This window comes from Calypte anna, chromosome Z (assembly GCF_003957555.1).
Source record: "Calypte anna isolate BGI_N300 chromosome Z, bCalAnn1_v1.p, whole genome shotgun sequence".
NCBI lineage: Eukaryota > Metazoa > Chordata > Aves > Apodiformes > Trochilidae > Calypte > Calypte anna.
In genome coordinates this window covers 42,340,788-42,368,024 of record NC_044274.1, presented here as the reverse complement: position 1 = coordinate 42,368,024, position 27,237 = coordinate 42,340,788, and the positions used below count along the sequence as shown (strand labels likewise).

Genomic DNA, 27,237 nt, shown 5'->3' with positions numbered 1-27,237 from the left:
AAAGAAACCAAATCAGGATCACTCAGGTAACACTGGAACTTTTGGGCCTTTCTGCTGCATATCTGAGGCACATTTCTTGAGCCTTTACAAAAGAGTTTTTTGTTTGGTATTCATGATCATTTCCTTTCACACTGTTCATTATTTCAGTGCTCATTCCAGCATGTCTTGGAATGTTAGCTTTAACTTTGAATGCAGGTTGATTAGACTTCTGGTGTCTTTTGGTTTGTTTAGGTTTGGTTTTTGGCCAGGATAGTTTTAGGTTTGTTTGAACAGAATTGGTGCTGCAATAAACCAGACAAAGCAAAGGTCAAGTTTTTTGAATACAAATGTCATCAACTGTTAGATACACAAAGCTTTTGAAGCTCACCATGAAAATTTTAATCTACTGTAGTATTGTTAAGTTCATCCTGCTGACTGTTCTTTTTCACTGAAACTGATTGAACTAGAATTCTTTCTCCATCAGTCCATGAAGTAAGATTTGTGACTTTTCATTGCCTTTTTCTTTGGTTGATTAAAATAAGAATTAATTGCTTTTTGTACTATAGTTGTATTTGTGGTAATAATTTCTTATGAACAACCCAGTATATGTGATTTAATGCTTGTATTTTAATTCCTCCATCCTTCTTGGGCAGGTATTTAAAATATGTATATTCAAACCATATTTTCTTTTCAAAGACTTTTCCTTGTAGAACTGTATTGTAGTCTCATTTCTTCTTTCAAAACAGTCAGTAACTTGCATCAACATTTTCTGTGTATTTAATCCAATATGCTTTTTATAAAAAAATAAGCAGAGGCTCTTTTATTTCCCATCCCAATAAAGTGCCTTAAGTTGTGGCTTCTGAACTGTTCTGCTCAATGGGGATCCAGTTATGAAGTGGAATGATCACTTCAAAATGCTACAACATAGCTGCCTGAATTATTGTAATTAATTTATTTTTAATACAGTTGAACTGGAGGGTCTAGATACAGGGAAAGAGGTTGCCACCCTAGGTACTGCACATATGGAGAAATACTGTATTTTCTGGCAGGTGAACAATCTCATGTAAAATCAGTTACCAGTTGGAACGAGTAGGAAAAATGAAGGAACAGTAGCTCATTGACAGTATTCTTGTTTTGATGTTTACCAAAAATCACAGCAAAGGAGAATTCTGTAGGAGGTTTTTGTGTGACCAGACATGGATGACAGTAGAACTATTTTAATTTTAGATTAATATAGCTGAACATTCAAACTATTGAATACACTGTGACTAGAGAAAAGATATTGCCTTTGAAAATCAAAGGCAGGTAGGGCTGGATAATTTGTATTAAGTTAAAATGATGAAGGTGGCATATCTTTTATGTGATCAGTAATAGAAAACCAACAGAAGAGAAAAAGAGGATCCTCAGTGAAAGTAGCCAGAGCATTCACAGAATCACAGAATATTAGGGTTGGAAGAGACCTCAAAAGATGAACTGTGGATGAGAATGATAATATTTTTTTTATTTCCAGGGATATTTTGTTAGCTGAAGTGCAAGATAAAAATGCTGGATGAGATCTTTACCTTTAAAGATGAATAGAAAAAGAGTGCTGGCTTAGAAGGGAAGAAGAACAGTTGACTAGTAGCAGGGGTTATGGAGAGCATGAAAGAAAGGGTACTCAAAAATGGTACTCCAGTTAAGCGCTGGAAGCAGTATTTTGAAGTGAAACAGGAGAATAGCTCTGAAAAAAATGTTTTACTTTATCATGTGGTTTTTTTTGATTGCTTACATCTTACATTGTGATTGCTTTCATCTCACATGTGTAAATTATAAATTCTTTATAATGAGAATCATAATCTAAAAATATGTATAATAATGTTTTGCTTGCTTTGCACCTTTGTCTTTATGCTAGCAATGTATAAAAATAAAGTCTTTAGCTTCAACAGGCTATGGTCATTTTTTTCAGTTTATACTCTTAAGTAAGTATTTTAATTCACTGTAGCAATAGGAGATCTGCTGTAGTATTGAATGTAAATAAGCTCCTCCATACTTGTCATCTTACACTGATAGTATCATAAGACAAGTAATGACAGATTAAGACCTGCCTAGCAGAGGGAAAACTAAATTACAAGACTTTTATTAAGGCATAAATAAACCTATTAACTGTTATCTGGAATACCAATTAGTGGAAGGAGCACTGACAATTTTATTTATCAACATTAAACACAATTATTAATTACAGACCTGACGAATCTAGCAGTAAGCAGGACATGTTGGGTGTGCTGGGGCCTTAAGTCCATTATATGAGAAGGATGATTACCAAAATCCTGTGGGGAAATAAGTAATTGTAGCTGTAAAATTTTAATTGCCTTGAAATAAGGTAAATTATATTCTCTTGTCTCAGAATATAAATAGTATGGCATTAAGGTACCAAGCCTCACTAATTTTGAACAGCAAATGATTTAGACATCTATAGAGGGGAGAGGAGTCAGGAAACCCTCAGAAATTTGCATTGTAAATATTGCCATGAAGTGATTTACCATGTGCTGTCACATCTGACATACTTGAACTGGCTTGCATTTGCTTGCATGGGTCATACGTGTTTTCTGAATTCAAAATGTAGAACATGCAAGAAAGATGTAAAGAAGTAGAGTATTGGAGGAGAGCATAAAAATAGCTGGAAATTAATTCTTTGACAAGAAAATCCTATTCTTTAAGACCCTATCTGACCTATTATTCCAAAGACTGATAGGAACAGTGCATTTGTTGTTGACAGCAGAATTTGTGCTGAAGCTTCTCTGAGATATTCCTGTGAGCTGAGTCTTCCACTCTTTAATTAAAATTTTCTATTAAGTATTTTAAAGATGCTATTTCTTGTTGCTTTCTTTTTCCACTGAAAAAACCCTGAAACTAAGAATCTACTTGGTATTTCTCTTTTGTTGTTGTTTCTTAAAGATCCAAAGCCCTGGCTTTCTGGACATTTACTTCTAAGTGCAGCCAGGAACTCCTTTTCAAAACTTATGGACAAACTGGAAGTCATAATGGAGACTGTTCCATTAGACAGCAGCAGGAGCCTGACTTACTTGGAGAGAGACTCCTTGATGCAGAGGCTGGCTCATGGACTTCACAAAATAAATACCCAGGCTCTGGAAGCTGGATTGTGTGACAGACTACCCATTATGGTAGGCGTGTTTATACTGCTACTTCATGCAAAGAGTAGGTTCACAGATTAAGTGTTACAGTGAAGCTCTTTTGATAGTAGCATTAATTTTTGTTTCAGGTTGTTTATGAGTCTGTTTCATTGAAGTCAACAATACAGAGAATCAGAAATTGATTTGCAACACACAAAAAGATTAGGGCATGAACAGATCTTTTATTGTCAAATAATTTTAAGAGAAGATTTAATGTATACAAGAAAAGAGATTTTTTATAGTTCTATCAAAAGGATCTTTGCTTTATAAGAACAAACCTGCTTTTGTCTTTAACTCAATGTTAAAGTTCTCTTTTTCCTGATCAGTGAAGGTAACTTTCTTCTCCTTAATCAGAAGGAAAGGGTAATCTGTCTTTTATCATGAAAACAGATGCTTCCTTGAAAACAGAATTTTAAGTTACCCTCAGCAGTAGGTGAAACATGTTCACATTTTTGCTCTTGTGTCTTTTAGAGAGGGAAGACAAAATGACAACTTTGTCTGATTTGCTTAGGTATCAAATGTGATTGATTCAGTTGTTAAAATAGCACATATTTGTTAATTGATTGATTCAGTTATTAAAATAACACGTGAATTTGTTTCTCTTTAACTAACAGAAAAGCATAGCATCCTTGCAGAAGCAAATACTTGAATTTACACAAAGACTTCATTCAGCAGAGGTGGAACGCCGCTCACTGCGCCTAAAACTTGCAGAATTTAAGTGTAGTTTCAGTGAGATGAAGAAAGAAGCTGACAAATCCCAGAGCCTGCAAAAGCAATTAAATATGTTTAAGCAATCTGTAAGTATATTTGATTTAGAGGATACTGCTTAGAAGAGATCCTCCTTTTTACACATTTTTTTGATTTGTGTTCTTTTGAAAAACAAGTAAAATATCAATCTGCTATTAACAGAATTTTCCAGAAAATTTGCCTTGTATACGTTACTAAAGTGTAAGTCATATCTATTTAGATATGGCACTGGTTTGCCAGTGCACAGTATAAATGGAACAGTCATGGCCCAGAGTGAGCAGCATTTTCTGTAGCTGTGCCCAGGGTTGGTCCTGAGGCCTGGTTGTTAGACCTGTCAGCATGTCCCCATCAGATTTATTCCAAGCAGAGAATATTAACAGATAACTTTGCAACCAGTCTCCTTCCTGTTCCTACCTGGCAAAATGGATATTTTTTCTAATTTAGTCATCTTTAGTTTTATTCTCCATGGCTTTTATTCCCATACGGTTCTTGGACAGTTAGAGAAAGTTGTCATGTTTTATATTGTCATTCGAGTGTAGATGATGATTTTGCCTGAAGAATTATTTCTTGTTTCTGGAACATACTGGAGAGGGAGTAGAGTCCAGGAAGATGTTTACAAGGGTTAATAAGATATGCATTGAAATGAAGGACATTGATCCGCATTTTTCCTTCTAAATTTTGATTCTTTTCAACCTGGAGTGCTAGTTTGAGTAGAATAATGAATCTTTACAGTTAACAATACCCTAAATGTTTTGTTTTGTTTTGTTTTAAATGAAGCAAATAAGTTGTCTGGAGTTTTACTAAAAATTCAGTGATTTGTCTTTGTGTCAAAAAAACCTATTTTTTATCTTTGGCATGCATTTATTTTAGAATTTGGTCTGTTTGTATGTGGAGCTCTGAAAGTCAAGCATGTAAACAAGTGAATACAGTTACACAATCAAACACAATTTATTTCCCTTATCAGAAACTGATCACCCCTGAGAGACTTGAAAGTGCATGTGAAGAATTAAATAATGCATTACATCGGGAGCGTCAGGCACAAGTGCTTTTGAATGAACAGGCCCAACAGCTACAGGAGTTAAACAATAAACTAGAATTGCACTCCAGTGAAGAGGCAGATAAAACCCAAGTCTTAAGTGAAACTGTGAAGGTAAGGTTATTATCCTTCTGAAATAGGCACTAGAAATTTACCATTTGGTGAATAATATTGCCGTTTTTGTGCATATTGGAGTAAATGTACACATACTACTGAGCCTATGGAAATTTTAGGGTACTCAGAAAACACTCAGAAGATAAAACTTCAAGGTATAACTTCCTTTTTCTGCTTTTGGGACTGTAGAGTTTATGCCAATTGCATCTGTAATCTCTGAATTGTCTGGACTTTACATGATGATGAAAGTATAAGTTATCAAACACATGAGACAGCAGTTCTGGCTATCATGACGTGTTTGCAGACTATAGGAAAAATGCAGGAAGAATTACAGGAATACTTTTTTTTTTTTTTTTTCTTATGGAGATAGTAAGAATATTTTGAAACCTGGATTTTTTATTTATTCTTAATAAATATATTTATTCTTAATAAATATTATTATTTATTCTTACTTTTTAGTAAGAATATTTTGAAATCTGTTTCCTAGATTAAATCTTAAGGTTGGGAAAACATCTGTCAGTTTGTAATATGCTGGGTGAGAGTAGAGAAAGATCCTTTTTCATCAGCATTTAGAATTTTCCCCGGACATAATGAGTAATGAGGGAAAAGATGATAGCAAATCAAGAAGTTGAAAGAATAACGGGTTTGAAGCCATCTGGATGTCTAACATGGGAAGGGAAGACACATTTTGATGGCAGGCCAGTAATCTAGAGTGACCTGAACTCTTTATTTCTGATTTAAAGGAAGCTTTGCTCCTTGTGTCTGCTTTTCAGCCCTAGCACTGTCTTTCGAGCTCCCACTATGCTTCTCTGTATTTAGAGTTGAACAAAAGAGGCTGTTACACTGGTATTGCACAAGCACTTGAGATTCCAAGGAAGACTGAGGGAGGAAGTGATGAGAAATGTCAAGAGGTGGGAGGAGAACCAAAAAGATGCAACCTACGGAACTAACAGAAATAACCCATTTTGAAAATGTAACAGTGAAAACAGACATTAAGGAAGGTGACTTGAAGCAGAGTTGAAGCTTGTAGTGATTTACAGTGCAGGAAGCAGAAAGATGTTAATTTTTTTAAGGAGGGTTTTCATTATCAGTATTATTTATTAAAAATGTCTTTCCTGACTAAGGCTGAAAGATGAAGACATTTCCAATTTACCTGTTTGTTTTTATCTTTTTTTGTTCCTCCCAGTCCTCCAGTCTTGGGTGTTTTAATGTAAGAATAAAAATGTTTAATGTTTAAATCAGTTTGCTTTATAACACTATTGTTCTTTTAATTTCAGATATAACTGCAGTGTATATATAAGTAACTGGAATTATATTTCATTTTTTTGGGAAATACTTAATCCAAGATTCTGAAATGTTTACTAGGATCATAAAGGTGGGAAGGAGTAGAAAGCAAATATTGTTTGAAATTTTCCTTAAGTTCTACTCTTTATATCTTTATAGATAATACATGGTGTTTCAAGGTGGTATACTTTATAAGTAAAACATACTTCTACTTTCTCAGAGGGAATGTAACAAAAAATCAGTTGTAGGCATTTAAATTATAGTATGAACTTTTAAACGAATGTATTAAAAGGATTGTTAAATATTGAATTAGATTTCACAGCTTTTGGTTTTATTAATTACAGGGTAGATATATATTTTTAGAGACAGCAGTGATCCTCAAATGCATCCTAATTCTGCTACTCCTTAACTGTTTACTACTGGAACAACTTGATTTAGTGTAAAATGCTTGATTGTAGCTGAAAGCTGTAAATACACTATACAGTGTCATAATATAGCTGTTGCAATAGAATCGAGACTAAGAAAGTTGACAAAATAACCAATAGAGCTGAAACTCAGCACTTATAGTAACATTCTAAGTGTTACTTAAAATTATCTATAATTATCAGGCCTTTCCATGGAGTTCTGAACCAAATTTAAGTCGTTGACCTGTTGCTGTATAGTGTCCCTAAATTTCTGTTTAAATACCAGAAGATTGATTGACGTATCTTAAATCCTTTATGATGTTTACTATAATAGCAAAAAACTGCATTTTGTTTGCAACAGTTTGTGTCTGTGATGGTGTCAAGGAAGGCAACAAGCTTACTTGTGGTAGCCCGGCACCAGTAGTTCACAATCCAGTTTCTTCATTTTTTCAAAGTCTTTAATATATGACTTGATAACTTATGCTTTCATCATCATGCCTTTAGTTTGTCTAATTTTTTTAATAAAAATAATATTTTGTACAGTTCCAAACCTGTGCTGAATGAGTACTTTCTAAATTGGTATCAGTCTGACACAAACTACTTTGATACCAAGGGATAAAGTCCTTCTTTTTTTTTTTTTTTTTTTTTTTTTTCCTACTTTGATCTCTGCATGTTTGGGTTTTTAAAATTCAAGAAAAAAAATCTTTCATGAGCTTTTTTTTCTCCTTCAGTTTATCATGGTCCCACTTTATTCATGAGTTTCTTTATGGCAGGCATAAACGCTTTCTGCTTTTACCCTGGCATTTTAGCTGATAGATATTTTTCTCTTGACTAATTGGCTTTTGTTACTTAAATGTTCTGGGGTTTTAATTTTTTTTTTTTTTTAAATTTTTGTTGGGTTTTTTTTCCTTATTTTTTTTTTATTTGTAGCTTTTCTTTTTGGAGTACGGTAGAACAATCTCTATAATAATCAATACTGACCTTGTAAAACAGTGTTTTTACAATTGCATGAGCTTTTAAATGCCTAAATAGCATAGAAGCAAGCGGAATAAAAAAGAACTGTTGCACTGGAAAAACAGGATGAAAAAAATATGCCTTCGTATTTATCTTAAGACAAAATAAGGCTAATTATATATAAAAAGCTGAAGACTGTGATGGTGTACAAGTGATTTTGGATGAAGTAGAGTGTAAAAAGAGCAATAAAAAACCCCTTGCTTTTAATTCTTCATCATTTTTAAACACCTAAGAAGGAGAAAAAGAAAGTATTACATGCTTTGGGTAACTTTCTTTTAAACTTCAGCAGCAATCAGTAAGGAGATATGTTAGTACTCACGTACTTTCATAAAATAGGCTTATTAAAGGAGCAATACTTAATTTCTTAGCTTTATCAGTTCAGATTTTAATCCTGTATGTTTTTATCTTCTTAATGGTATATGCCGCAGAGACATCTAAGGCAGCCAATTGCATTCAAGGTCAGTTGGAACTAAGCAACTCTTTTATACCACTTTTTTATTAGATGAGGTGAATCAGTAGCTCTGATTCCACTCTCTGAAGAAAACTTTTACAGAAATGCTAAACAGACATCTATAACAGACATAATTTTTCTCCTTATACAAGCATGTATTAATTCCAGTAATTTATTTTTTTTTTACCTACTAACAAATCCTGAGTATATAAAGTATCTGTAATGGAAACAATATCTTTTTAAACTTTAATAAATGGAGCATGTCCTATAAATTTGTAATGAGTAACTGTGCATTTCAAGTACAGTGTATGTGGAATCATGTAACGTGTTACTGATCTGCCTCAAAATAGCCTTCAATACACATTTAAGGATAAGATACCCTACATTTTGGGTTTATTTTCTCTGCTGAGCTTAGTAAAAATGCCATTGATTTCTGACAGGGTAAGATGAGATAAAGTATCTAATCCAAGTCATTTGATGACCTTCACAAAAAAACATTTTCTGATGGGAAGTTTTGGGTTGCTTATTTTCACTAGTTATTTAATTTAGATCACTATATCTGTATACTTTGCTTAGAAAGTTTAGTATCCTTTGCTAAACTGACACATCTGAATTAATTAGATTCTGCTGGACATTGGGATTTTTGGATTTGTTAGAAGTGGATGTTTTCCCTGAGTGGGCTCTCTGTTCTTGGTGTGGATTTCAGGTGAAAGTGATATACAATTGTTGTTTTTCCTCTTTGCATGTTTATAGCTGTATATTTTCCTTGAAAAACCACTTAAATTATTTATGCAATTTGTTTTAGTCATACCATTGCATATACTTTTCAAGTCAGTTTCTCAGTTGTCTGCTTTTGCAGATGTTTCAGTATTATAGCTCATAGAAAGGTTAAAAGGCCTCACTTTTGAATTTTGAAATTGAATTTTTGCTTATTTGTTTGTTTTAGACTCTGACATCTCAAGTTGGAAAGACTACTAGGATTTCAGTACACTGAGGGATACTGTTGATTCCCCAAAATCTTGTATTGCAAAAAAACCCTGGCATTTCTATGCATTGCTCAGTTAAGTTAAAGGCTGCTCTTTAAAGAAAGCAGTACAGCTGATTAACATTAGCATCTAACTTAGTAGAGAATTTGTATTAATCAAGCTTAGCATGTTAAAGAGAATCAAGCTCCCTTCTGAATAGCTTAGAAACTGAAATTCATAATTCATTAATTAAATGCTTTTTTTTTCATTTCCACAGTCTCTATGTTCTGAACACCTAAATAATTTATAAAGTAGGTAAAATGGATTAGCATTGCCATCTGCCCTGTTCTTAGTCAAAAGAGGTCATATGTTTTCGTACTACAATAAATTACAGGTTAAACAGTTTTGTCATGTATTTCAGTCTGTGTTAGCACTATTTTTAAAAGAAGTAAGTTCGCTCATTCTCCTTCTCTGTTACATAACTTTGACTACTGGTAACTTCTGAGGTATCTTCAAAGAGCTAGGTCATCTGAAGACTTGCCCTGGAGCTGGTCCTGTGTGCTTAAGTTTGCAATGAGTTGTGCATGGAATTTAGGTGTATGGGAAGGGATCATCCTCTCAGGGTTTGTGCTATCAGCTGGTATCCTTATTTAGTAAGACAGAGACAGAGAGAACATTCTCAGAACTTCACAGAAGGAAAGATGAAGATGGTGATGATGAAGTCTTCATTCTATTATTCAACCTATACTTTAAGCTAAACTTAAAGCCCACATCTTGAATTCTGTCTTCAGTTGTTTGTTCCTGACAACACTTTGCTTTATTTTCTTGCTGCCTTTTTTTTTTTTTTTTTTAATTCACAAGCTTGTGCAGTGAATCTCTTGGAGATAAATGATTATGCTCTATTCTGTTTGAAACTTTGAAAGCAACTCTTTATGTGTGGTGCATATGTGTTCCTACTTTGCTTTAGTTAGTCTTTAAGATTCAGGGTCCAAGGGTTGCCTTGTTCTTTTTCCATTCTAGAGATCGCCTCATTAGGAATATTGATTACTGTACTTCCTTCCTAAAGTAACCTATTTTCAGCCCTGTTGTTAGGTCTGTGGATCGCCTTTATTCTGTGTCCAGAATATTCATCAGTATCTGCCTGAGTAGACTGAAGGGACTGAGTTCAGTATATGGCCTCAAAGAAAGTCCTGTATTTGCTCCGTGGTCATCAATGAGGCAACCAAGCAACTAGCAACCAGGCTGCTGAAGGTCTGCCTTAACTATTCTGTCAGTCTTTCTGGAAAACATGTAAACGAGGAGCAGAATAGGAGGAAGAATAATGTTAAAATATGCGGTTATGATCTAGTTATGTGTTTGCGTTAAGATGAGGTTCAAGACAATAATTCAAAATTTTGCAGTGTGAGTCACACAAAAATAATTTAATTATTTTTTTAGTTTTTTGAAAGAACATTGGTGTTACTCTGTGCAACTGTTCCATTCCGCTGTGGTTCTTCTTTTGGCCAGTTTTGCAAATTGAATGTTGGTAATTGCTCATTGTATTTTGAGCAATGTTAACATTTTACATTGGAATTTGAACAAGGATTCATACCAAATGAACATTTTTGGTTGTGTTTAAAGTATTTCATAGTAGAATAATTTAATTGGTTCGTAGTAAGAATATTATTGAGCCTTTTTTTTTTTTTCAGCCAAATTCTTTTATTATTCTTTTATGTTAAGAAAATAATGCCCAAAATTGTTTCCACCTTAGACGGAGAGAAGAATTAAAGAATTTGTAAGTTTATTACAACTCTTTTCAATCTAGTTATGTGTAAACATAATTTATGTAAGAAAGAGAGACATCCCTAATTTGAAAAAATTATATTTTAACATCTCAAAAAGTTTAGGACTGAGGGAGATGCTCTCACCACTGTTAAAGGTTGGATGTTATTGGGTGACACGAGAATAAGTCATCATCACTTATGTATAGCACATATGAAAATATCATTTACAACTAATTTATTTAATCTTTGAATGCTCATTTTGTCTAGGAATTAGTTTCTAAGTAGTAATAGATTTTACCTTCTTTAAAATTACAGAATAAGTTTGGTTGTGCTAGTCTGATTTGGTAGTCTATTTTCAACAGTAATTTTACTAATCAAGCACTTTGGTGCCCTTCTGATAGTTTGCAGAGAAAGGCAGGTAACCAAGACATGTAGAACTGAGCGCAGGAATACTGAAAGTAATGTGCAAACAAGATTTAGTAATGCAACTGCAAGTTATTTCTCAGCAGGTGGCTAAGACCTTTGGTTCATTGGTCTAGGATATTAATAATTGGCACGTAGTGAAATCTGTAATGCTTTAGTTGTATCTTTGCAATAGGGAAGTAATGTTGCCTATTTCAGAGAATATTTTTATTTTGAGTCTGTGTTCTGCACTGTGCTATTGGGGAAAAAGAAAAAAAAAGGGAAAAAAAAAAAGAAAAGAAAGGGAAAAAAAAAAGAGATTCTGTCAAAGAGTAAATTTTGAAAAAGCAAAGCCTTAACAAATTGCATGATCCAAAGCATATTTGTACTCTTTTAAAAGTAAGTTCCAATGTTCTCTACATCTTCCATTTGTATGAATGATTTGTGTCCCTTGGGTGGGGAAGGGGAGAATAAATGGAACAATATTAGGATCTAAAAGCTTAATGGTTTTATTGCTGCACTGTAATTACACTAATAAACACCTCTGTCCGTGACCCTGGACTTTATAGTGCAGTGAGAAAGATTTATTGGCATGTAGTTTGGAAGAAAAATGGGATTATTGTGTAATTACAGTATGCGGTTATTAAGGATATGAACTTGCATTCTGTTTATCCTTGTTATTTTAAGACCTTCAACTATGTTTCAGTTTTCACTCAAGAATACCTAAAGGCTTCTTGGAAAGCCAGTGCCTGGGAGATCTTTGTTATGTTATTGAGTAAACTACAAAGTAACTTTGTTATCTTTATATGTGCAGAAGAGATCAATAGATCTTTAAACCAGCACACGATGGTTTTGAAGAAATGTTCTAAACCCTATTTTCCTAGTAGTTTAGGTATCAATGTGTAGGACTTTCTGCTGTACAGGTTCTTGGTATACAAGTTCTTAATATGTAGATTTGCTTCTTTCTGCTGTTTGTCTATGGTATCTCTAGGGCCCCGTAATTTTTTCACCTTTGTCAGATTTTCCCATGAACTCCTTTCTGTCTGTGTGAAGCTAGCTCTGTAAAGATCTTTTCTTGTGAAATCACAAGCAACTAACACTCAAATACCTATTGGAATAGAGTTAACTATGCATCTAGCTGGCGTGAGGCTGAAGGGCTATTTCTTGGCTATATACAATGAGAGCAGCCATGCCTATCTTGGCTTTTAAAATTTAATTCAATGCTATTTTCATTGGGTATTTTTCAAAATTTGTACCACATTCATGTTCCAAAATGTATAGCTATGCTATCTTCTTTTAATCATGAATAACATATAAGCTCTTCAAGACTGTAGCAGGGTAACATACTCAAATTAGAAATATTTTTTTTTATCTTTCTTAAATTATTTTATTGACTTTTACAAATGCATTTATGAAAAAAACACTTAAGTTCTTGCTGCTACATGGGTGTTTTACTGTCTCAGGACTTAAAAAGTTTTTTTTTAGAACTTGTATATAAAGTAAACTCACCTTAATTGTTGTTGTTGCTGAGTTTTTTGTTTGACAGCTATAAAATAAAAAAGTGATATAAAAATTATGATTCTGAGATTCTCAATTCTACCTGATAGTCTCAGAACTTTATTTCTAAAGAGTCATTTGCTATACAGGAAGCAGGAAAGTTTCTCAGGTATGAGAAAGTGTCCTTAAAAAAAGCTAGTGATTTTTACTAAAACAATTGCTTGTATGGCATCACCCAATGCAATTGCTAATAAGGCATATTTATTACTATTTCTTCTATAGGTGAGTGAAGCAAGTAATTTTCTAAGTTTTGTACCATCATGGTGTCATTTTATCTGACACCTAGGAAACATGCCAAAAATTAAAATCATGAATAAATATTTAATTCAACAGTTGCTGTGACTTATTACTGTTAGCGTTTACCATGTCTGCTTCATAATTTCTGTATGCCATGCTCAGAAAAAGTTATGTTTAAGGTTTGTGGTCTTGTCTGGCACTTGTTATGACACAAAGCATATCCAGAGGGAAAGGAGACATCCAATCATTATTCCTGTATAGCACTTTGATCTCCTTTCTGAATATTGTGATATATTGTATCTTTGATACTTTTCAACAAAGTGATTTAGAAGTTGCCTTTTATGTTAGTTATATTTTGTTTTACAGTATCTGTTCTTTCTGCAAAGAAGGCTACTTTCCAGTTTTTAATGAAGTGAGGGATAGAGGTGACCTGTACAGAAGAGTAGACCTTTTAGTATGAAATTACATATTTATCAATTCATTCTTATTTTATTGAGGTTTAAAGAGTAAAAGGGATAAAGAGAATCAAATATGCGTGTTTTCCCCATGCAGATATTCCATGCAGCAGGATGTGGCTGGCATAATATTAAAATATGCATACACTAAACAGCATTTGGGGCTGCTTTTGGAAAGACATATACCTGAATATTAATGTACAGTTTGATCAGAACTCTTCTGAGGGAGAACACAGTGTTTGATTGTAAAAGGTATAAAGTGATAAATCTGCTGAAGCCCACATTAATATTAGAACCATGTCAAAAAAAAAAGATTTGTCCAATTCATTAATTAAAGAAAATTAAAAACACTTGCTGAAGCAAGGCCAAAACTTTGGGTGGCATAAATTGACATTCTTGGCATTGTCCATAACTGCTTAATGTGATTGCTCACATTTAGGCAGTAGTATCTGGTAGAATTGTGCAGCAAGACTCTTACAAGAATCTGCTGTAGAATGACCAGCAGTGCTACAACATCTTAATTGGGACCACTAGTACGTTGAAGTCATGAACAGTATATTTTCTTCCTGTGAACTGAACCTTAAGTTCTATTTAGAAAATTGCTTAAAACTATTCTAAAGACTCTAAGGATTCCCATTTTTGAAACCAGTTTGTGAAGACCTCTAGCCAGTGTACCATAATACTTGTTTCTTAAATTTAGTTCTGAAGTGGAATGCTCTGTGTTGTAGCATGTCCCTGATGATTTTTAGTCATTCCCTATGACTTCCAATTGAATGCCTTTTAAAATAAACAATGGGAATGAAATTGTGGCTATTTAATTTACAGGTGAAATTTCATTGTCATTGTTAATAATTTTATTGCTTTTGTTTTTCCTTCTTCCTGAATTGCCTGAACTTAAGAAATATTCTGAATTCATTCATGCAGATCCAATGGGAGAATGTTTTCTCAGAACTTAAAATAGGCTGTCCGGGGCTTAGAAATGTCACTGGTAATGTAAGATCACTAAGACCAGTAGAGCAGAGACAAATGGTTTGAGCCCAGCTCACTTACAATGAGGTGCAGTGTGTTTTGTCATCATAGACGCTGCCCCTAATGTTCCTGTGTATGTACATGTAATTTAGTACCACCTATAAACCATAATAAAGTCTAAGTGCTGTTTGCATCTCTATCTTGTACTCCGCCTGCTAATGTGCAAATTCAGATGATATGTAGTGAAATTAATCAATGTTGTAAATGATTGTGTATATCAAAGAGCAGTGTTACAGAGCAGCAGCATCAGTTTCCTTGTAGAGCCAGGTGCCTCACTTACATACTGGCACTTGAGAGAGTTATGGAAAGTCGTCTTTTGCAGTACCAGGTATAAACCCATCTGTTTGAAATGTTAGAACAGCTAGAAGGCTGGGGTCTGCCGTGATAAAAAGTGTAACTGTGTGTGAAAAAAACAGGAAGTTTTCTTTGGTTTTGGTTTTTTTTTTTTTCCTATGGTTCTCAAGTAACTGATTTAAAGACAAGACAGTGCCAAGGCACAGAAAAGCTGCTGCTCCTACAGGGCTGGATCCTGTCTAGTCTGCAGCTGCAAAGGGTTAGGTATTGTGGCAGGAGGGGAACTTACTCATCGAGTAAGAAAAGAAACATCAGTGAATGAGGAATGTACTCATGCCATCACACGTGATTCTAAAAATTTATTTTCACTTAACATCGAGGTTTTTTCTAATACACTTAAAACTTGCAGTGATAAAGACCGAGTTTGTCTATAATTGTCTTTGTTCTATTCAGGTTGTATAGTCCTTTTCTGCAGCGTTCCATTTATGCTAACATACATATAACATAACATAACGTAACATAAAATAATATATAACATTATATGTATATAATATATATAATACTAACTTTGCTCAGAAGATGATACAAATTTCTGGATTATCATGTACATAAATTTTACTATGTACTTTAACATTTAAAAAATATTGTTTAAAAGTAGGGCTTAACTGTTATGTCTGATTGGATTAATGTATATCTGGAAGACCTTGTGCATCTTGGTATTTAAAAGGGTGTCCCTCGATTTTTTTTTTACTTCTGTTTCTCTTCAGGTGCAACAGTATATCTAGCTAACACATTTTAACACCAGTGCTTTTGTTTGCTAATACTAATAGTCCATGAGGATCTAGCATAATTGTGGGCAGTTTGTGATTGCTTTGTATAAAAACTTATGAAATTTAGTTTAGTTTACTTACTTTGAAGCCAGGTGACATGTGGACACAGGATGTCTCCTCTGGAAGAAGTGTTACTATGTACAATTATTCAGGAATTGCTACCGTGTTTAAATTAATAAGCTCTTTTAATTTGCAATGACTACAAAGCATACACAGCTCAGTGACTTCATACAGCATTTTTAGTCATCCTTTGATAAACACTTTGAGCTAATGCAATTGAAAAATGGTTTTCTTTATTGTTAGTCAGGAAGATCTTCTCTTGAGAGGTAAGTCTGCATTGTAGCACAGGGATACTAAACATAGCTTCAAGTCTCTGAGCCACTGTAATCCAGCCTGAACCACTGCAAGTATAGTGCTTGTGGTACCTGAACTTGCTTGGATGTCTGAGCACTGTCCTTCAGTCAATAAATGGACTTTTGTCTCAAAGCACAATGGCAATGCCATTCACTTTCACAATGTGAATGCCTGCAGTTTCAAATGACTTTTGTAAAAAAAATCTCTCGCAAGATGAAAACATTTGTATTTTCCCCATCCAGTCCATTGAATGACTTTTGAACAAGTTTTTATTGAAATGTTTCTTAGTGCTTAGGTTCTACGCCTTGTAGAGTCACTATTATCACAGCTGATTTTAAGGTGCTTGCACCATCATTTAACTTACAATTCTCTTTAGATGATTCCTTGATGTTTTTATGATACTGGTTTGACTCAAGTTTTCTGATTGCATAGTTTGTGCTCCAGTATTACGAGGGTTTCTTATATTAAATAATCACAAGCAGTTTTGTTCGACTTTGTGTCAGAAATGTGAAAATATGTCTGCAAATATCCCTTAATTCACCAGTATTTTGTTAGTTATTTATTAAAATCCTTGTGCTGTTTTACTTAGTAGACCCACTTTTACTCTGTGACCTCCTTACACGGGCCACTTTCAAAGCCATGAGGAGCCATTTTGCACCACACTGGATACACTATGATCTGTAAGCTATGTTTAACTGCTTCTACCTTGCATACTTCACAGACAAGTTATTCAATACATCCTTTTCCAGAATGCCAGCAAGTGAAAAGATTTTTGCTATCAGGATGAGGATCCAGTATCCAAGATGTTAAAAAAAACCAACACCAAAATCAGTTTTTTCTGCATAGAAGACACAAGTCATTCAAATGTCCTTTTGAGTACTCACGTTTCTTTTTCTAGAGAAGTTTAAAGGGCATGTGAAATGATTTGTTAACAAAGGGATGTTGTGTGTGGTCAGCCTCAGGTTAGCTCTGCTTTGCAAGAGCACAACAACTGCATGGAGTTAATTTCAAACAGTTTAAGACAGTAGTGCAGACACTATGAAACACACAGTGAATCCATATATAGTATGTTGATATTGCAGTTTGCTTTCCAGGTCAAAAGTATACCTTTTTTTTTTTTTTAATATGTATTATACATATATACATCAAGGAGAAAATCTCAGAAGTTTATTTAACTTTTTTTGTTGAGAGCTTTAATCTCCTGTTTTGATACAGGAAATGTCATTTTGAGCTGTTCTTGGTAAATAAAGAGTTTTTTCAGAAAACATCCTGTGGAAATTCAGCTGTATAATTTGAACTAACGTGATCTAGTTTGCATTGCAGTCATGCGCGCTAAAATACAAGTGACATTAAGTGTCAATGTAACTTCTTGTACCTTTTGGATTTGGACCTTTTGAAAATGCAAAAGTTCTCTAGGTTTTCTGTAGACTCTTCTGAGGGGTACTCAAAGACCATATTATAGATTATATTTGCCAACAGGGATAATTGGAACTGTTTTCAGATGCTGGAGTAATAGATGATGGCTAAACTTTGTATTCTTTTTTTTTCATTATGGAATTTTATTAGTTATGTGTGTAGGACAGTTTTCAGGATATTTATGTGTACAGATCTTTTAAATGGTAATATTTTGCATCTAAATGGAAAATAAATACATAGAACTTCATCCTACAAACAGAATCTTTAATTTCAGACATTAGTTCATAATACAGGTACTGCAGTATGTTTGTGTATCTTGTAGTGTTGTGTTGTGTCTGCATAATTTAAATATAATTTCATAAGCAGTTTGATCTAGCTTTAGTTTATCTTGGAATATAGCTCTTGGTATATGTGTGCCACACATGCTTTGCATGAATTTAATTTGTGTTACTGTCATTGTTCATCTAGAGTGATTTTTCATCTGTTATCTTTTGATAACAGATGCTTTTTTTTGTGTATAAAAATGACATTATTAAACTTTGGTTTATTTTTGTAACTGGTTTTGAAGAAAGAGATTCTTCACTCCAAAGTGCCAGCTTGTTAGAATTATTTGTGGAAGGGCCCAGCTGACAGACATCTGAGGAGATTTTTTTCTTCTGTGACTCACTCTTCTCTCCAACTCGTGTTTTTCATGCTCAGTCTGTGGGGGCAAAAAATATCCCAAATCTGAAATATCTCTAAAAGAAGGTCCTTCCAGCGGTCCTGATGAAAACTCAAATGATCTATGAGATTTTGATGGGCTATAAAGGAAGGAATGCAGTGATGTCTGAATTACCACATGAATGTCTAAACATCTGAAATAAACAACTGACATTTTACAGAATGTCAATAAATTGGACTTTGTCTTCTAAGTTGGTTCAGAATCGCTTCTACTTGAAAGTGAAAGCTCAGCATCTTCACAGAACTATGTGCAGACATAGTAGGTTTTTAAAACCTTCATTCTTCTTATCATATTTAGCCTCAACTTTTTAACAATTGTAATTGTCCACAGAAAACATGTCAAGATAAATGCATTATCAGGTTTTGAAATTTTCTTATTTTTGTAAATACTAAGACCTGGGGGGCAAAATAAGGGCTATATTGTGGATTAAATGAAATATCTCAAGGCTGTGCTTTTCTGATAACTGAACCCGAAGTGACCTTTCTCAGACACAATTACAGAGCTGTATGTTTTTCCTTTAATTTCATCAGGGGTTTAATTAGTATACAAATAAAACTTCCCTTATCTTCCTTTCTACCTAATTGGCTTGTCTTCGCTTATATATGAAGAATGTGAAAATGGGCTGTAATTAGGGTGACCGTGTTAACCTTTTTTTCTCAAACGTACTGTTGCCTAAAGGCCTCAAGGCCTAAAAACAGTGCTTTGGATTATTGCTTTGCAATCACTATGGCTCTCCCACAGGTTTTCTCATGAGCAGAAGGGCTTTGGGTGCTGCAGGTTCCCACTGCTTAACGGGATCTTCATTCTTCTCCCCACTAAATGTTTATTGATTATCTCACTGCTCCACATTCAGCCTCCAACAACTTAATATCAGGTGACAGTCAGGAGAGTTCTCCAAGTAATTAGAGTGGAGCATTGAGAGAACAATTAGGAGCAGAGTTATTAAACTTGATTTATCCTATTCTCTCCTGAACACTTTCTTGGATATCAGAACATCACACTTTCACAATCTACCCTGGCTGAGAAATTAGTGGCTAACCTGCTGCTTATCATTGTTGCCTTGCTGCCTTCAGGCACACCCTCTTGGTTTCAGTCACTCAGCTGGAAATATTAGAGTCCATAAAGTTTATCAAGGGTTTTAATTAGATCAATCTGAAGAAAGAAAAAAAGAGAGGCTTAGCAGCCATTACTTTAGAATACTCTGCTTTGAGCATTTTCCAAGTCTTGACTTTAACCCACAGAAGTAAGGAGCTCCAAGTGAATGCTGAAACTGCTTTAGAGAGCTGAAATCAGTTTACATTTTGCTTAGATAATGCAATGTTATTGATAAGTAAAATTGAATCCTTTGGATATTTTTGTTAATAATGGTGAAAGTTTTCAAAATAATAAAGCAGCTGTTCAGTGAGATATTTAATTATTTCTATAGTGCTTTGTCAAGAGTGAGTGTGGATTGTATGTCCTTGCCTCTCTAAGCATTGGGCTTTGCATTTCCATTCCTGTTACTGCTTCATTCATAGGCCTGAACTTTCAATTGGTAAGCAAGATTATTAGCTCCCAGAAGATTTTGTCACCCAGTGGGGATGAAAGCTTTATTTTGGAGCAGACAACTCTTTAGCCCTTGTAAGAAGGATATCTATCTAATAAAAATGAAATAAATATGCGTCATGTTCCTAGCATCTTGTCTTCGCTGATTTAGAATGTTAGAATCTTTAGGCCAGGTTCTCTTCCAGCAGCCTCTATATCAGAAGTTGCTTGCATCAAAATATTGGTAGGATTATCTATTCTGTTCTACAGCTGAACCTCATTCCTGTGACTGCATCTTAAAAACAGATGGGAAGTGGGGTGTCACTAGAGACATTGTTCTCTGTTCAATAAATGTTATCTGTCACAAAAGGGGAATATAGGAAAATGGGAGTTGGGGAGTGGGGCTCAACTCAGTTTTCAGAGCTGTTTCCTCAGTGTTGACTTAGCCTAAAACAAACCAGCAGTAAACATAATAAATTGAATGAGATAATGTTCTTTCTTCTTTAATTAAAGACATATCCTTTTATCCTTGCTAATTCATATTTGGTATCTTGGAAATAACTTTTCTGAAAATGTCATAGTTTACAAATTCAGCTGTTCAGACAGGGCTTTGATAGCTGCTGGTGTCATTAGGGTAGAATTTCTGAAAGCACTCTTCTAAATTTAGGTGTCTTTTATGCTAATAATACAGTGGAAGAAAGATTTCCATGTTTATCTTATGTGAAAAATAAGAGTTCTTCATTGAACATAGTTACATACAAAGCAAAGGAGAGTTATGCAGCCTGCAGTAATTTGAGCATGACTAATATTAACCTTTCTGGTGCTTAGAGTTTCCTAAATAAATTCCTGATTGATTAAACTCAGCCTGTTTTTTTTAAATTACTGAACAGAGTGCAGGTAGTGGTGCTGTACCTTCCAAATACACTCTTGAAATAACTTTTTGCTTTTTTGTCCTGAGAAATATTTGAAGAAAGCTTACACCAGTCCTCAGATTCCTGTTTATTTTGCAGGATTATGCAGTTTTATGCTGTACTTTGTTATTTTACAGAATTTTTCTCTAGCATGTTTTTTTTTTCTTTTTTTTTTTTAATGCTTTTGACTCTTAGCTAGATCTCAGACTTTTTCGGATCAGTTGAGTTCTTAGTGCTCTCCAAATCTCTGTCATCTTTTGCGTATACTGTTCTTAATAGACATTAGTACACAGCATAGTACATAGTCTTCATGTTCCACAGTCAGGTCAAGTACTCCTGAGTACAAATAATGCGTAGCATTCCTAAGACATAAGCAGAAAACATACCCTTAAATTTTGAAAACAAAGTGCAAGGGCTCAGTCTGTGCAGCCTTCTCTATCCTTCTGTATTAGTCTAGAATCTGTAAGGGACTTTACAGTTTGCAAAAGAATGTTTATAACCACTTATTATAATTTGTTTCAAAAAAGGCAAGTAACAGCTGAAAGTAAAATGTAACATTTAGCAAACTATGAAATTCCATATTAATATTCCAGTCTCTATAAGTATTGATTAATCCCCACAGAAAGGAGTATCAACTAACCAGATTCTGTATTAATTAGAAGTGTGTGCTGTATGTCATCTCTTGGATTAATCTGAATTGATTTAAAGCATGTTTTGTTTATTTTAAGCCATAGAGAAATGTTAAAAGAATACTTTACAATTTTGCATGTTAGAAAACTAATGCTAAAATAGTGAAAGCGCCATAAATTAATGATTTATTCTTAGCATGAATTGCAGTGAAACTGTACTTCATGAATACTAGAGAATATTAGAATAATTTTTTAAAATTCTGAAATATCTGAATTGTTTAGAATAATCTAAATAAACGCTACTTTGTTTATTCCCTTTCTTTCCTTGTGCATTTATTTCTTTAATGTTAATTATCTCTGATGCTGTACTCGTGATTGTTTCCACTGTGTTTAGATAAGGTATTTGTAAAAATAGTACCTGTGCATCTATAAATCACCTTATATTATATAAAAAATTCTACATAGGCAATATACTAAAAACAGGACCTTCTGACTTAGTAATGTTTTTACTAGAGAATTAATAAAACCTTTGTATGTAATGGTCCAAATCTACTTCACAGTCAGTCTGTTTCCCACCTTGCTTAATAGCCTATGGCATAAATTGAAGTTAATTATTTGGGCTGACAAGTAACTCTGCTTTCTGTCTGCTTGCAGAGACTCTCGGAGGCAAAGATGGAGCTGAGAAGGAAAGATCAATCTCTGCGTCAGCTCAATAGACTTCTTACCCAGCTGGAGGAGGACAAGTGCCGACTGAAAGAGAACATCCATGATGCAGAGAGTGCCCTCTGCATGGCAGCAAAGTGAGCACTGGGACCTTGGGGAGATCACTTAAAACAGACAAAAGATCAATTCTTACTTTCATGAGCAGGGTTTTAGCCCTGGCTAATGTAATGCTAGGAAACAAAAGTACATCTGTTTCTCTTTGAAATTCAGTGATAGTCTTCTAAAAATAAGATTGTTGGTTCGAGGTACTGGATGGTATATTTTCAGAAGTTATCTCATAATAGTGCTCCAAATTCAAGGTCCTGAAATAGTAGGGGTGTTTTTGTTTGCCAGTGATCTTACTGATCTGACAGCATCTCTTTGGCAGATTTCTAACATTCTGTTTATTTAAGAAGTGGTTTCTTGTTTCATCTATTTTCATATGGTCTTTTTACAGAGTGGTACGATTTTTTATACCAAATTCAGAAACATCAGCTAGGTGACAGCTCTTAGCTGCTGAAGGGCCTGAAACCCCATTTTGTAAGTTGTCCTACCAGTGGAACAGGATAGATCTTTCAGCTGATTTCAGGGAGTTTTTGGTTTAGACCTAAAAACCCCTGCCTTTTATACTGTAGCCTGAAAAGAGGAAGGAAATATTCAGGGACCAATCTTTGAAAGTGTGGTAGTCAAAATGTGTTCCATTGACCTGAATGAGATTACTACTAACCTGCTACAGTTGTACAGTCAGATAAAAAAATAAGTCTTTACAGACTCTGTAATCTATTACCTGTTTTGTAGTATGAACGTGGAATATTGTTGGTCCACGGCTAAGATTTTAACAAGTTTAATTTAAAATTAAAGTTTCTCATTATACCTGGTATACATTTGACCTCTGAAGAGCAATAGGTTAGAAGCTTTATGGGTTTTACGCACAGGTGGAATAATGTAATTAATACAGTTAATATTGAAATGTTTAATAAGCAAATTGAAATGACAAATGTTATTTAGTGTGCGTATATTCAAGCAGATGCAACGTGAAGAAGGATTTGTTCTGCAAAAGCTTGCCCCTTTTCATTCTGCCCCAACATATTTTTACACATTCTACTAAATATAATTTCCTGTGGCTCTTCTTATGTTTGGAAAAGGTTATTTTAACATGAAACAATTTTAAAGTTGATTTTACTTGTGTGTATAGCAGTTGAGTATTGACAAAGAAGCAACCTATACCTTTTATTCTTCTATCAGCTCTTCATAACAAATGTCTTTGCTTTTTGCTTGGAACATATAAGAAAAATAGGTGAAACAGACTTTTCTTTTGTCCAGAAAACTGTATTTTAATACCTCTTCCATAACCTGGCTGAGCAATGTAAACAATCTAATGGAGTTTTTCAAGTTTTTTCCTAATCTTTTGTACAGCTTTAAAGGATTGCAAGGTATCTGACTGAGAATTGCTATCTTGATTTTCTTGCAGTGGTGGCAAGTAGGTCTGTTCTGCTTTCCTCCAGAGTATGAAGTAACATTAATAAAAATTGCCTGATATCATGAACTTGACAGAAGTTTAGTAGCCTTTTGGTCATTTCTCTGCTAGACAGAAACTCTCTGTCAAGGCTGCACCCCAGCTATTGTACAAAAGATGATGTACAGCATGTTCCTGATGCCTGAACTGTAGTTCTGGATAACAATCTTAAAGAGTCCCATGATCCAACTCCAATTTCTCTCACACACGTAGGTTTTGGTGAATATATAATTGATTGAATGAAATGTGGATCCTGGCATGGAGGAGTGTAGTAGGTTTTTTTTTTAAACTTTTTTTCTTAGATTCTGCAAACAAATATTACGAAACTTTTATTTTAAGATATTATTTAAGATAATAAATCTACAGTAGTCAGAGGGCTTTTGGTTCACAGAACAGAACCTGGGGACACACACAGAAGAACCTGGTTCACATAAGAACTTTGGAACCTGGCTCCAAAATTCCATCTAAAGACACTTTCCTTTTTATGGTGAACACTTGAGAACATGTGAAGAACAGTCTGACTTGTTATGCTAGTAAGTAAGAAATTAATGGCATTGTCCTGGCACTCCAGAACTGATTTCCCTCAGACAACTGGCAGTCCTTAGATAAATAAGGTCAGCAGAGAAGGTGAACAGCATGTCTCTTTCAGTCTAGTCCAAAGAAAGGCAGGATCCTCAGAAGAGAAAAACCTATGTGACAGCTTTACTAGCACTGTAAAACCAACCCTGCTTTTCTGGCCACCTTCCTTTTTATGCTGTTAGGATGATATGAATCAAGACATGAGGAAACAGTGGTCTTCCCAGCCAGAGGAATTCCATGGTTTTGAGTTCTGCTTTAGGAAGGGTAACAGCTCAAACAAAATAGTCACATAGCTGGCAAGATAAAAGACAGTCCTGGAATATTAGAGTCTATCGGCTTTTCTTGCTTAGATTCCATTTTATTTCCTATGGTGTTTTGTTGGTGATGCTGTCCTGTTCTCCTTATTCATATAGGTGTTATGCAACTTCAGTTCAGTTTCTGTCAATGCATCAGATGAGACCAAGATTTTTATTGGCAGCATAACTGATCAAAGCTGTTGTGCTTATTGAATCCCTAACCTATGAAATGGCACAAAAGTAGTATTTCCTTCTGCAATTTTTTGTAAGGATAGGATTCTTGACTGGACTTCTTCTAGAAAAAGAGTAGTGGAATGTTCAGGTTTGGAGAAGACAGCAAGACTCATATGTTTATAGGAATATAGTTGTGAGGCCTATATAATTGGTGAAAAACATTGAATTTGTCAGTGTTTTCCTGGATGAGAACATAATCTCTTCCTGCTAGAGCCTGGGCTCCATTCAAGATGTGCTTTTTATTTGAGACTGTAAATTTGTTCCAAACAGAAGCATGTTTCATATAGAAACTTCACATAGAAATGTGCCAAACAATGGTCCGTGAGCTGTTCTTTAAGGGTAGCATTGGAGTTTTAAAAAGAGAGCTACTAACATAACAGTTAGTTAACAAAAGTTATTTTAAAGGCATGATGGTTACAAAGTAACAGAAATTTAATTTCTGCAGTTCTATTAACTTTTCTTTTTTTTTTTTTTTTTTTTTTGTTTGTTTGTTTGTTTGTTTGTTTTGTTTTTTGTTTTGTTTTTTTTTGTTTTAATCTTATAATAGAGAGAAGGAATTGATTATTAGCCATATGAAATTCGTGGAAGCCACTCTGCATAAGGTAAGAATTTGATATGTTCCTGCTGCATTTTTATTTCCATGCACATCAAGATTTTACAACTGATTATTCTCAGGGAAGGGAGTAGAAGTTGTTGTAAAGCAACTTCCTTTCCTGAGCGTTTCAAGTTTTCACCTTCAACTTCTTCCATCTCCAAAAATTATTCATATTATAGAAACAAATACCATTTTGTATGATTATTTTTAATAATCAGTATGATTGTTTTTAATATAAAACTTAGTTCAAAATTCAACTTCCTTCCCTCAATCACTGAGCAATATTTCTGATTACTAACAGAAGACTATTGATCATGCAAACAGTTTGTAAATGGTGCCGAATTAACTTTCTGCTGAGTAAGGAGGAAGTCATGTGGTGAGATCACATACTAACCTGTAATCAAAAACTTTCAATTTACTTTTTAAAAAACCTTTTTTAAATTGAGTAAGTTATTTTTTGACTTATACAATTTTGCCATGGAATAGTACTATTTAAACGTCCAACAAAGCTGCATATTAATTATCTGGGAGAAACTGCTGGTTTTAACTGTAGGTCCAGTGGTCGATAGTTGTGTATCTGGTTTGAGTCCAGAGCAAAAGAAGTGGTTTTATTACCTCGGAGCATTCATTTCCCTTATCACATCTTGAATTCCCAGTAACGTAGGAATCTAGTCCTTATTTTAGTTTCTGTGTCCACCAAAATGACTGTTAAGTTAAGCGTAAGATAGTTTTTTAAAGTTACTGCATCTTTTCATGTTGAAAAAAATGTGACAGTACTGAATCTCTGTTTTAGCTGCTGAAAACTGAGCTGATAGGTCATGTCTTTATGTTATGTTTTTCATACTGGCTTCTTTTCAGTTTGAGAGATCTATGTAATGCGGAAAGTGCTGTGTTTTTACAGTAATATGTACGTGTAGTGTCCTTGTCCTTGAGAATTTATTGTTCTGGATTGCAAATTTACATTTAGATTTAGATATCAGTACTGTATATGCACAAGGCTTGAAATGTTTGGGGAAAGGTTATAGGGAAGGTCACATACTTAGCACTGATTTTCCTGATGCAGTGGATGGATTTAGAAACTGTTGTTTTTTGAGAATTTTAGTTACATCTGTTTCTTAGTGTACAAAGTTGCTAGGCAGAGATAGCTTCTTATTGAGTTGTAGAGTAATTTATCCTTTCTGATTTGTCAGCCTAAAGAATGGGGAAAGTATATGAGTTAGAAATGCCAGGATGCTCCTTTCATCAGAACTAAAAAGAATCGATTGTAAATCATTCATAATTTGACATATCATTTCTCCTAGAAGAACAAAGGAAAATTATTGATCTTTGGGAAATACCTGAAATGTATAGGCTACATCGTAACAGTACCCAATTGCATTGGTGCAGTGATGCTGCTGCCGCCTCTTCCTCTGCCTCTCTAGATCCTTGTTCCCTAAACTCTGCCTGTGCAAAATACCACTTTGGGAGGTCATCCCAGTGAGTCAGCCTGTACAGAGCCTGTTTCCTCTTGTACTCCTAACTGTAAAAGTCTTGACAAGCTTTATGAGCTGGCAGAGTTTTCAGCCTGTCCCAGCTGCCCCAACTGCTTAGAATTTGGCCATTGTAACAATTTAATAAAATACTGTGTCTTCACAAGCTTACATTGTTATCCACTACCTTCTGAGGCTGACAAGCTGTGATAAAGTCAGGAAAAAAATACAGAAAGTACTCCCCCCAAAATCTTTTTCCCAGTACCGTTTATCAACCCCTCCATTCTGACATTTTTGAACAATACAGGGATGAAAGCACCTATTAAGTGTGCTCCTTTTCTTCTATCACTCGATCAGAAAAATTCATCATCCACTTCTGTAATTCACTTCATTTCTGATGATTTAAAGGTCCACCGGTGTGGCAGAACAGCTTCAATTTAGACCTGTCAGTAGTCAGGCATTGAAATCCTTCCATCGTTGTGTTTTCTTGTCTCACTGCTATTCTCCTTCCAGCCCTGTTGTCATCGCCAAGATGTCCCTAAGCTGGCTGCTAATGAATG

At 34.4% G+C, this 27,237-nt stretch overlaps 1 protein-coding gene across 1 annotated transcript in view; it reads left to right on the top strand.

The window, feature by feature from the left end:
* The window catches only part of LOC103530665 (coiled-coil domain-containing protein 171), a 107,546-nt gene that overhangs the window by 73,457 nt on the left and 6,852 nt on the right, over positions 1-27,237 (top strand). Inside the window, exons 18-22 of the mRNA XM_030467599.1 lie at positions 2,914-3,140; positions 3,764-3,946; positions 4,861-5,046; positions 21,941-22,086; positions 25,161-25,215. Of these exons, the coding sequence (XP_030323459.1) occupies positions 2,914-3,140; positions 3,764-3,946; positions 4,861-5,046; positions 21,941-22,086; positions 25,161-25,215 (797 nt within the window). The remainder of the gene's footprint in view (positions 1-2,913; positions 3,141-3,763; positions 3,947-4,860; positions 5,047-21,940; positions 22,087-25,160; positions 25,216-27,237) is intronic.